Source organism: Scomber japonicus, chromosome 11, assembly GCF_027409825.1.
Source record: "Scomber japonicus isolate fScoJap1 chromosome 11, fScoJap1.pri, whole genome shotgun sequence".
NCBI classification, from domain to species: Eukaryota; Metazoa; Chordata; class Actinopteri; order Scombriformes; family Scombridae; genus Scomber; species Scomber japonicus.
The window spans coordinates 10,180,169-10,192,825 of NC_070588.1; the positions used below are offsets into that span (position 1 = coordinate 10,180,169).

A 12,657-nucleotide genomic window follows, 5' to 3' on the forward strand; every position below is an offset into this window, starting at 1 on the left:
AACAAAGTGGTAAACAAAGAGGCTTTTTAAAATCATTATCATTTTACATCCTGTTTAATGAAATATCAATGGGGTGGTGGAGCGTGGTCTGATAACTATCAACAGTGAAATATTTGACCTTTGAAAATGGAAAAAACACAAGAAAGACATTTAACTAGGGCTTCAACTTTTGATTATTTTCTTGATCACCATTTCTGAAAGGTCAAGATGCAACTTAAGATGTTTTGTTTTGTGTCAATCAACAGCCAAACATCCAATGAACTATCATAGAGGACTAAAAAAACAAAAGAAATATTCACATTGAAGAAGCTGGAATCTGAAAATTTAAGCAGTATTTTGAAAAATGACTCATCAATTGATCAGTTATAAAAATAGTTGCAGATTAATTGACTTCATGTGAATCATTGCAGCTCTAAACCCATTCTGAACTCACAGGTCCTTTTACTGTAGGTCATTTTCTGCATAAACTATTACAATATTAAAGCACACCAGATTTTTCTTAAACAAATTTTAGGTAAACTGAATCCATGTCTAAGATAACAGTAAAGTTACTGGTTGTTTGTTTATTGTATCCATTGATGACATTCTGTAGGTAGAGAAAGGGAGAGTCAAGAGGCCAAGAGGTTAAATTAAATCACTTTAAAGTGAACAGTTTGATTAGTGGTGGTGAGGGGGGGGGGGTCAAAATCTGCTATGGCTTTTATGGTTTAAAAGTTCCTTTACCTTAGCATAGCAAGTTGCATGGGAGTATTTTACTGTATGTGACTACCACAAATTTTGACATAACATTTGTTCAAACAAGGCAAAGTAAGAACAGAGTTTACAACTTGGAATTTGCGAAACCATCTTTGTCTGCTTCACTTCATGCTGCGTGGGTAGTCTGTCTCTTTTGTTGCACCTCCCTCCTCCGGCACAAAGTAAACCATGCCCAGATAAATCACTCCCACAGACTGGTAAACCTGCACACTGGGGCCGCAGACTGGAGAGGAGCACACTGAACGGGAAGATCAAGAACGAGGCATTGATTAAGAGCTAAGATTTGCACCGGAGCCGACCTCTCTCCGTCTCTGAAGAAAATTAACTTTGCACAAGGAGAACCTGTAGTAAACCGCGCTTTGCATCGATCGAGTGCATTAAAAAGGAGGCTATGTCCGGCAGCACCATAGCCAGGGTGCTTGTTGCGCTCTGTATCGGGAGCGCGGTGAACTGCATGCCCAAAGGGACGCACAGGGATCGGCGACAGTCTCAGCAGCATCACGTCTCCTCAGTATCTCAGGGTACGTTTGTTTTATTCAAAGTTATAAATCAGATGGATTTCATGCAGCAAGGGTACTGTTTCCAAATCTTGGACAATCGGAGGTCATTGGGGGGGGCTTTGTGGTGTTTTAACAGTTAATTAGAAAAAATGTATTTTTGAAGAGTTAATTGCCACTTTTTGTTGTTGCCATGGGATACAGAGTAATATGATACAGTAACTACAGCAGAGTGGTAAAACGTTTAGAAACATCATAGTGTAGGTGATTCATTGTGTAACCGACTTATAAACATCACGAAATCATAATCATAGTTTTTTAAAAGTAATCTCGGATTTTAGGGGCAGTGTTGGTGTAGTTTCCATTCCAACAATTTTTCAGATCTCATCTGTGTGAATACTGTAAGGATCAAAGCTGCACAGAAAAAAAGGGAGGAAAGAAAAAAAACCCCACTTGGATTCCAGTTGAAGCTTAAAAAACGAATAGAATAAAGGTTTTGGGGGGAAAGGAGATGTTGATGGCATGTGAAGTCCTGAGATGTGAACAAAGAACATGCCTGGTAGGGGGGGGGCAAGTGGATATTATTCTCCACTTTGTGCAAATGATTTATTACTCAGGGTGGGGGCCCTTTGATGTCAAGTTAACAGTTTCACAGACAAGAGTGAAGTCCTGTCCTACAATGAAATGTTGATTCCAAATGGGATGAATCTGCGTTTTGTCTTTTAAGCAATGATAATGGCTGGCATGTGTTTTTATTGTTTGAATTAGACCATTTTTTCCAGTAGCTGCATTTGGTTTTTCCAGTTTGTAAAAGGACATGGTAACCAGGTAGAGTGTTTGTGGGTGTGTATGGGTGGAGAGTGTTTTTTTTTCCCCCTCACATTTTCCCTGTGCTGTGTGTGTGTTGGTGTAGGAACAAGCAGAGTGGGTGCTTTTTTAATTTGATCTCCTGCTGCTTTATTCTAGCTTGTGTCAAACTAACAGCATAAAAAAAAATCTGTCCTCTCCTTCTCTCTCCTGCCAGATGGCTGCTTAGAGAACGGTCTTTTCTATGGCCTTAATGACCAGTGGGAGCGTCCATACTTGGGCAGTACTCTGGTCTGTACCTGCCACGGAGTCGCTGGTATCAAGTGTAAAAGCAAACCTGAAGGTTAGTTTGTGTGTAAAGATTTAATGTAATAAACTTCTTCCTTTGTATCATTTCCAATAGTGTGTCCCTCTTCCTTAAACAAAACCACACATATCCTTTTCCTTTTTGTTTTCTCCCTGTAGCAGAAGAGAGATGCTTTGACAAGATCAACCAGCAGTCCTATACTGTGGGAGAAACCTACGAGAGACCCAAGGATGGCATGATCTGGGACTGTACCTGTATTGGATCTGGGAGGGGCAAGATCAGCTGCACCATTGCCAGTAAGTTGGTGTGTTCGTGTGCCTACTCTAGGAGGAGCTGCCCTGCTGGCTGCTGCCATTAACTGTTCCAACCCCAGACCACACATCCTAGCTCATGTGTTTCTGTGTATCCCCTGGCCTACCAGACTGATGCCAGTAAACTAGTTAATCTCCATATTCTCCATGGCTGATTAACGACTTGTGCTGTGCAGCTGTGAGTGGTTAAATAATGGTAGAAAATGTCTTAGTCTGTGTTTCTTTTGTTTATCTTCTTTGGCCTTCATTCCCTAAACTAATCCTTTTTTCCCTCTGTCCACCCAGACCGCTGTCATGAAGGTGGAGCTTCATATAAGATAGGTGACACCTGGCAGAGACCCCATGAAACAGGAGGCTACATGTTGGAGTGTGTCTGCCTGGGTAACGGCAAAGGAGAGTGGACCTGCAAGCCTGTCTGTGAGTCATTCAAACTCTTAACTCTTAACAAATGACTGTACCTTCCCAGTTGGGTCATTGGCTAAACATTTTGGATATACAGGGGTTTGATTAGTAAACATAAGTAGTTCAGTGAGTGTCTTGTTCCCTACAGCTGAGCGTTGCTATGACAACTCGGCGGGAACATCCTATGTTGTTGGGGAGATGTGGGAGAAGCCGTACCAGGGATGGATGGTGGTGGACTGTACCTGTCTGGGAGAGGGAAGTGGCCGCATCACGTGTACCTCCAGAAGTAAGAAACCCTTTATTTATTTATTTATTTATTTATTTGCATTGATCCATCGCCTCCTTATGATTTATTTTTCCATATTTGCTTTTTGTGGAACAATTTGGTTTGTGTCATTGGACAGATTAGAGTCACTTGGACAGATTAGAGTCACACAGCATTTACTTTTTGTCTTGTAAATGCACACATGTAATTCTACCTGTCAAGAACAAACAAGCTGAAACATTGCTGTTGCTGAACAAGTCACATGCGTCTACATGCGTATCAGTATAATCCTCCTCATCGAATGCCACACATATATGCTCTCTAGCCTTTACTGCCAGGTCTAAAGGCAAGGTGTGGCTGATTTGTTGCAGGACTTTAACAGGCTGTGGAGGAAGTGTTTGCTAGTTGTGTTTCTAATTAGAAGCATTACTTACATCCTTAATGGGACCAGCTGATGTAACAGATGAAAATGAATGCAATTCCCTATTGGCTAGTTGTCACATGCATGGCTTCGGGGTGGCCTTAGAGTTTTTTTTGTGGGTGTCATCAAGAGATTGTTGTCACACATGTGTTCAACAACTTATCAACAAAGTTGCAAAACACAAACTGCTGGCATTCAAGAGGAATCATTCCCCAAATAATCACTGCAGACTTTTATGCAAGCACCACATTTCCTTCTTTGTCATCAAAACAATAACTTCATGATCTCTTTCTAATTAATTCATCTTATTCCCTCCTCTCCTAGATCGTTGCAACGACCAGGATACTATGACCTCCCATCGTATTGGAGATACCTGGACCAAGAGCGATGCCCGAGGCAACATGCTCCAGTGTCTGTGCACAGGGAACGGCCGCGGGGAATGGAAGTGTGAGCGACATGCCTCACTTCACACCACTGGCCTAGGTGAGAACTGATAACGTGCTAGTCCTGCTGTCTGTGCGGAGAGAAGAATGTATACCAGAGACAGATGCTGGGAGAAGCGGGGGGTGTGAAGTGCCAAGTGTCCAAGTGATGAAGTGAGAAAGACGGGTCTTGTAACTCATGATTTTGACTGCATGAGAAAGAGAGACAGGAGTTAGGGGAATGACGAGGGAATGTTATAGGGGAAAAATGTGCTTGAAGTGGCTTGAAGTGATTATTGGGTGCCAGACAGAAACACATGCTCATAGTGACTCAGGGACAGTAAAAAAAACGGAAATGGAAAGCATATTTCTTTCTGTGGATGTGACATTCCCAGCGAAGGTCTCGTGCAGGCTAAATGAAACTAAGGCAATACATAGACATTTTGCGAGTTATACTTTCATATTCAAAGATGTTTTTTTCAAACATTTGAGAAGATTGTATGTGTTCTTTGATATTATTGCTGCCTATGAACCTAATCTTACATTTCATTTCAGGAACCGGATCTCGTGTTGTCACTAACATCCAGCCTGTGGTCTACCAGCCATCCACTGTGTCTCAGGTTCCCCAGGATGGACCCTGTCGGTCAGATTCAGGACTGTCATACTTTATCGGCCAGCGCTGGATGAAGACCCAGGGAACCAAACAGATGATCTGTACCTGTCTGGGCAATGGAATCAGCTGTGAACAGTGGGGTAAGAGATTCCCTTTTGTCTTACAAATTACAGATGTCTTCAACAATGGCCATAATTGACAAAAATGTGCCTATGTTGTCAAAAGTTGTGTAATATTTACTATGTTCATGCGTGTTCCTGTCTTTTTCTAGATGGACCAGCTCCAGTATACGGTGGCAACTCCGGCGGTCAGCCCTGTGTGTTCCCCTTCGTCTACAAGGGAAAGACCTACCACTCTTGCACCTCTGATGGACGCAGTGACGGACAGCTCTGGTGTTCTACCGCCTCCGACTTTGAGGTCGAGGAGAAATATTCCTTCTGTACAGAGAAGAACGGTGAGCTGACGATTTGTGCTGAACTGCGTGATTTAAAAAAATGGTGGTTGACTGAGACAGAGTCTTCCACTTGATGCGGGAATGCTAGCTAGCAGCTAAGACTGAAAATAAGTTCCTAACTTGTCAATGTTATTTGAGTGTAAATGATCAACAGCTGGTCGATAGCAAATCTCCCAATTCATTTTTAATTATGTCTTATCATATTTTTGTGATGTCTCTGTCTACAAAGCTAATGTTAGCGCAAAGCTAACATTAGCATTTTAGCATTAACATCATTACTACAGGGGTCGTCAGTAATATAAAAACCTTTATTTGTTGTCAAACCTCACTTATCATTAGTTTATATGATAATTAACCAAGTATACCACTAATGTAATAGCCTATTCAGCGCAAGCTAAATTGGTTTTTCATAAAAACAACAGTAAACAACCACATCACATTTTACATTTAGGATTATGTTTGGCTTAAACTTAACTTGTTTTATACAAAGTGAATCTTAAATATAGGCATGGAGTTTATACATATTTGAATACTGATCTTGTTTTCAATAGCGATGGTGGCAACACGAGGCGGTAATTCTAACGGTGCCCTGTGCCAGTTCCCCTACCTCTACAACGGCCGAAACTACACCGACTGCACTGCAGATGGACGTAGAGACGGCATGAAGTGGTGTGGCACCACAACAAACTATGATGAGGAACAGCGTTTTGGGTTCTGTCCCATGGCTGGTAAGTGTGTGTGTGTGTGTGTGTGTGTGTGTGTGTGTAATGGAGAGCTGGGGAGGAACAGAGTCCATATGTTGGGTATTGAGGTGCTGTTTCAGGGTGTGTGGTTCTGAAAGACATTTTAGGCCATGCTGTCTAAAATGTATTTTAAAATGTCATTTATATATTGTATATTTGGAACAAAAGAAAAACTTTAAATGTCTTTTTTTTTAGAATATTCGTTTCAAAATAGTAAAGTAAAGTAAAGTAAAATTTCTAAAAAATTGGCAGTGGGCTCAACCAAATGTCATCAGCAAAATGGCCAAATGTGGATCAGCTCAGCAGTTTACTAGTCATGGGGGCAACTAATGTGATAAGCACAGCTAATTGCAATGGCCCTCCCAATCTTAAGTCAAATGTCTCTCCGCCCAGTCTGAGGGAGATGACATGGCCTTTGAATTAAGACCATTCTTTGACAATGAAAAGATTTGATGAGTGACTTCATTTGCATGAAAGCTATTATCAAAGTGATGTTAAAATGGAGTCAGGCCTGATGGCACAGACATAATCTAATTTACAGTTCTTACACCTTTATTTATAGGGTAGCCAAACTTGCCTTGTAAGAAATGTGTTGTGTTGAATTGGTGTCAATTAGGTCTCCATGAGTAACAAAAGGGGCTGAAGCCAGTGAAACACTGGGGGGTCATTGACACTGCACTAGTGTTTGTGAAGGAGTAATGAAATGGTAATGATGATGCCAACAGGCTGTAAAATGATGAATGCAAACTGTATACTGAAAATATACAGGACGGCTGTAGATATCAGAGCTATTGCATGTTTATGTCTTAGTAATCTAATTTAGAAGCCACATAATTATGTCTGTTGTCAATAGTAAGTCAGAGTTTCTTGTAGGTGCGGTGCCAAAGCCTCTTCACGTAAACACAACTGAGTGGTCCTAACAAATGCAAGTCTTTGGATTTACTGTGAAAGTCTTCAAAGGGGAATCCAAGCTAGAAAATGCCTAGAATGCCTAAAGTTTAACTCAGGCATTGCATGGATTAAGTTGTTGAATGGTGTATAAATAATCTGATTATGGTTAGATATAGTGACACTATGACAATATCCACAAACAGGAAGGAAGGATTGTTCCAATTTATGCAAAAAAATCTTCTGAGTTACTGATAAACCTCTTTGTTAGACTTTAAAGTAAACAGATGGAAGATGGTCTCATCTGTTTGGCAGCAGACTGTTAAATGTGGATGGTAGACAGTGGGAACATCTACATGACTTATCTGAGTCTTTGAACTCTTAAGAAAAATGGAGTACTTTGTTTAATCTTTTAGCTCATTTGTAGTGTGGCAAAGCAGATTGAGCATGCTCTAAGCAATTCACATGTTTGAATCTTGCTGAAGTCTTAAAGTCTGAAGTCAATGGATTTAACTGTGTGCAGATGTTTTCAGTTGATATGATCACATCTAGCACAATAAGCCTACAGAACAGTAATCTTAATACGTTATATGATCTACTTAGCAGATGCATAGCAAGTATTTGTTTAGGGTATAATTCACTTTAGGATTCTTAATGTGCCTTCTTTGGTCCTGTGACCTTACTTTGGGCCAACACCCTATTGTTAAAAACACTCCGTCAACACATAAAGAGGGAAAAGACAGCACGCATGCCTTTATCAGAGCAGGTCGTTTGTGGTAAACAAGTCCAGCAGTTAGTGCACCAGGGGGTCTTTGATATTGACATTAATGACTTCACAAGGATTGTCAAAACAAACATGGTAGTTGAGATGTTAATGGTGACGATTAAACTTCTCCTCCACCTGTGGCAGTCTTCTGCAGAGGTGGTTGGAAAGGCTGTTGTGGTGTCTGCCATGTTCTCTTGGGAGGGTAGAGAAACAGTCTACAGCCATCAGCCCAAATGCAAACTGCCCCATTTACATAATTAGATCCACTGTTTTCTCTCTACTTTGAAAAAACTCAAAACATGAACAAAATTCCTCCTCAGAATCAGTGGGGAGGTATCAGTTTTGCACCAAGAAATCTCTTTCTCAAATTCAGCCAAAGATGTCAGCAACTCTTGATTAATCTGCTCTGTAACTCAGTTCTAGTGAGCAATCAGTTTTTCCTGGAGAGAATTGTCGAGGCCCTCACATATGTTATCTGAAATGTCCAAACCAGCCAGTTAGGTTTTAACTTAGGACTTAAATCTATATTGACTTCGGGTTCTCACAACAAGATTGAGTCCAGGCCAAATTTATTCAGACCCTAGATAACCCTTTGTAACTGGAACAGATTAAAGCAGGTTTAAAGGCTTTCCGTGTCTGGAAAACAGACTGATTTCAAATTGTACAAAAAGCAGCAGATCACCCTGAAGCCATAGGGCGGGGTGAAAGCATATCCAGACATAACCTCCAATAACTTCATCACAAGTGGTCAAGAACATTGAACACACGCCATACTGGGCACAAGAGAAGCACTGTACAGTAATTAAAGGGGAAAATTCACTCTCAAACAGAAATCGCATATGTTTTTCACATAACGTTGACATTTATATGTAGGGGAAAAATGAGCACAATAAACATTTAAGGAGATATTTTAAACTTTCTATTAAATTACTTTTGTACCTTGTTATCAATGAAAATATGTTGAAACTCAGCAGCATTTGCTGTGATAATTCAAAGGTCTAAATAAGGTTTAGCCCTGGACTTGACCAGTTCATATCTTAAATTGGCACTTGACTGTCCTACACTGTGTCCTAGATATCTTGAGTCTCATCATTTTCACCACAGCCATGTTGCACAGCTACCAAACAGTCCCAAGGATCTTTACTTCCAGGAACCAGGTGGCCTGGCTCTCACCCAAACTCTGCCTGTCACAGAACAGCCCTGGCTTGGCTCCAAGATAGCAGATCTCCCCTCTACAGTATCTCCTCCTGCTTCTCCTCCTTTTCAAATGTAGCCTCTATATAAGTTCATGCATGCATGTCAGTTTTGTCTGCTCCTCTACCTGCTCTACAGGACCTCCATTAGAGCCATATCAGTCATTTAATCTACAACTTTCTGCACTTTGTTTCTGTCACATACAGATACTCGCACATAAGTGCAGGTCTCTGCTTGTCCCACCCACCTACACAAACTTTCTACCTTTCCTGATAACAGCTACTCAATTTTAATTAATGGAGAACACATGGTGAACACACACAGTCATTCCCCAACACAAGGGCATCTGACAGCTGTTTCTGGCTTTACATCCAGGGAAATTTTCTTTCCTATCGACACAGATGTTCACTGGTGGTTGTATCCTCTACAGCCTTATAAGTGTAGGGTAGAATCAGTGATCTGGAAGGGGGATCATTCATTATAGTGTGTTAGTGTCTGCTTTTATCTTGATGCTGGTATGCACTGCTTTTAGGCGTGTACGATGTGTTATGATGTGAGCTTGAGTGTCTGATTATTTTGAGGTGGTGAAATTTGGTTTGTGTTTTCAACTAAAGTTTTAAAGCTTTCCCCCAAAAGTCCAAACTTTATCGAAAAATGTATCCAGCACTTCAGAATAATTAAACACTGAAACAGAAGTGAAATTTGCTTCTCCTGTTGTCAGAGTGAATCGAGATCCCAACACTCTTTGCCTTGTGTGTTCTAGCCCATGAAGAAGTATGTACCACCAGCGAAGGGGTGATGTACCGCATTGGAGACCAGTGGGACAAACGCCACGATGTTTTGGGTCACATGATGAGGTGTACCTGCGTTGGCAATGGGCGAGGAGAATGGAGCTGCGTTGCCTACTCCCAGCTTAAAGGTATGTGCGTGTGTGTGTGTGTGTGTGTGTGTGTGTGTGTGTGGGCGAAAGAGAAAATGAGTTGCCAAGAGGAAGAATAGGTGAATGAGAGTTGTTGAGGTGGAACTGTTTATGTCTATGTGTCTGGAGTGGTACAGTGATTTTAAAGTGTGGGGGTTGTAGGGGTGGGACATGAACACTGCAACCTTCCTTGCCCTCAGCCCATGGTCTAGACTCCACAGCACACCAAATCAAAATGAATGCCATTCACGACCATATGCAAATAATATGGAGTTCAATGTAGGTTGTAGCACCAAGCCCTCATTGTAGTAAGTATAGACTTTCGGCTTTTTAGTGTCTTTTTTTTAGAGGCTTTTCATAAAAATAGAAAGAATAAGACAAGATGTACAACAAGGTGAAAACTTAGATAGTTTGTCCAATTTGACCATACTTATTACTCAAAGCCAGTGTTAGTGGGTGAAACTGGCAAGAACACAGTAGCTTTCACATTACAAGAGCAGTACTCTACTCAAAACCAGTGCCTGAAATAAAGAAGGGGATTAAATAGCCATTTCATACCTCTGATCTGTTATTCCCTAATATGTTATCACAGCCAGATGAAGATGTGATTGGCTGGATCGCCGTTAAATCAATCTTGACCAGTAATGTAGGTTTTCAAATATGGGGAACTCAGTTTAGTTTCATCAATGACCACCTAAGAAGAAAGTGGGGGTGGGTGGAATCATGTTTCAGTGAAAGTGCAGGTATCGTAGCAGCCATAACACCTGCAGCTGCGATGTGCCTGCTGTGTGTGTGTTGTTGTAATTAGAGAGTAATATTAGACTTCTCTGACTGAAGAGGTGAAAGGTCATGTGTGATATAATCACTCACCTGCCAAGAGGTTAAAGACGAGCCTGCACACCTGTGCTTTATGGGGCTCCACTTGCACCTGCACCACACACACATGCACACACACACAATAAAAAGAATGTTTGTATTTGCTCCTCCATGTCTTTGCATGTCTTCCTATATCCGTATTTGTTTCTCTGTCTGTTGCAGACCAGTGTATTGTGGATGGTCTGACCTACGAGGTGAACCAAACCTTCACCAAACAACATGAAGAAGGTTACACGATGAACTGTACCTGCTTTGGACACGGGCGTGGCCGCTGGAAGTGTGATGCCATTGGTGAGTTTACCTGGTTACAGGTTTATGTCTTAGCATTTGTTTAATGTTTCCTCAGTCTTGACTAATACATCAACATACAGTATATTTGACTGAATGATCCAAATTTGTGAATGTTTTTCTTTCTATTTTACTCATCCACTTATGGAATAATCTTCACTCAAGCTACATATTTAACCATGGGTTTGATAATTCAGTATATTTACGTGTACCTGTTGCATTACTTGACTTTCTGTGACTCTGCCCTCAGATCAGTGCCAAGAGCCAGAGACACGAGCCTTCTATCAGATCGGAGAGTCTTGGGATAAATCCATCAATGGAATCATGTACAAGTGCTATTGCTATGGCAACGGCATCGGAGAGCTCAGCTGCGAGCCCCAGCAGTCCTACCCCGGTAAGATGTTAAATATACACTGATATGGGATGATGTGAGGGTGTCAGGGTGTGTTAAGCTATGATGGGCAATGTTGCAAATCAATCATCAAGACAGCTCTATGACAGTATTGCATTTTTATATGATTTTTGCGTCAACGTGATGATGGAGCTTCATTTATCAGGTATGTTTTCTTTCTTTATTTGTATTTAATTCTCTGCATTAGCCTGAAACAGACATTCATGTCAGGTTATTTTACCCATTAAAAGCTCCTGATTTGATTTCCCCCCTCATGAGTAGATGTTTTAATCCTCAGTAAGGATGTGTTCAATACCATGCTACCACTGATAGTAAAAATAACTAACTTCACAAATTAATGTGAAGAATGAACAGTGAAAAATGTTTGTTTAAGTCACCTTTTAAACTGAGGCCCTTGACTTTGATGTAAGACAGACAGAGATGGGAGGGGGTGTGATTTCCTCTTTTACAAATACACTCCGACTCTCAGCCTTTGTTCTTGCGAGCATGTGGTACATCCCCTGTGCTGTTACCACAGCTGTACAAAACACTACGATGCATACCACCCCCTTATCACTCACACACACACCACACACACACACACACACACACACACACACACACATCACGTGAACGGGCACATCTCTAAAGCCTGTTTAACATCGGTTTTCAATTTTGTGGATTTTTAGCAATCACTTCAAATCTAACCTCATCATGTCTTTGAGTTTTATTTTCTGTTTAGCCTTTAGCCAGGATCATGCAGTCAAGCTTCATTACACAACATTATGTATCCATGATAGTCATGTTACCTCATTCATGCTGACTTGAAACCTCACTGCACACCAACATTTACAACAAAATCTTCCTAACAGTTTTGTCTCGACTGTAAGTTCTCTCCTGTTTTGGTCTGGGTCCACTCAGACACTTTTGATTACAATTTACAAAAAGGCTACACAGTGAGCACTTTGTTCAAACTTTTAGCCACTTTTCTTTCTGGATTTTGCAGTTAGGATTAGTTAAGTCAAGTTATAGCTTTTTGTAGGTCTTTGTAGCTCTTCTTGGTTTCTTGTTAGGGCATCCCCAAATAAAGCAACATGAAATGTTTTTTTCCCCCTATTTTCCCATAATGCATGATGGGCTTTTGTGGTATGTATTTGCTATTTAAAGGACCCTTAAAATCTCCCACAACATGCATAAATATGTCATTACAGCCCCAAGAGAGGCTGTGTAGCTGTGCTAGTGGAAACAGAGCTTCAAGTTTGACAAGTCTTACGCAAAGGAACATTTGAATTCTTACTCATTTGCCGTGTGTTAAGCAGGTTGACGAGAGAGTCGAA

General features: G+C 41.0%; 1 protein-coding gene across 1 annotated transcript in view; it reads left to right on the forward strand.

The window, feature by feature from the left end:
* The first annotated feature begins 996 nt into the window (after positions 1 to 996).
* Positions 997 to 12,657, forward strand: part of fn1a (fibronectin 1a) — a 32,615-nt gene continuing 20,954 nt past the window's right edge. The window contains exons 1-12 of the mRNA XM_053328204.1: positions 997 to 1,277; positions 2,278 to 2,403; positions 2,526 to 2,663; positions 2,964 to 3,095; positions 3,229 to 3,366; positions 4,091 to 4,249; positions 4,744 to 4,941; positions 5,073 to 5,255; positions 5,807 to 5,983; positions 9,610 to 9,765; positions 10,804 to 10,932; positions 11,180 to 11,323. Of these exons, the coding sequence (XP_053184179.1) occupies positions 1,148 to 1,277; positions 2,278 to 2,403; positions 2,526 to 2,663; positions 2,964 to 3,095; positions 3,229 to 3,366; positions 4,091 to 4,249; positions 4,744 to 4,941; positions 5,073 to 5,255; positions 5,807 to 5,983; positions 9,610 to 9,765; positions 10,804 to 10,932; positions 11,180 to 11,323 (1,810 nt within the window). The 5' untranslated portion in view covers positions 997 to 1,147. The remainder of the gene's footprint in view (positions 1,278 to 2,277; positions 2,404 to 2,525; positions 2,664 to 2,963; positions 3,096 to 3,228; positions 3,367 to 4,090; positions 4,250 to 4,743; positions 4,942 to 5,072; positions 5,256 to 5,806; positions 5,984 to 9,609; positions 9,766 to 10,803; positions 10,933 to 11,179; positions 11,324 to 12,657) is intronic.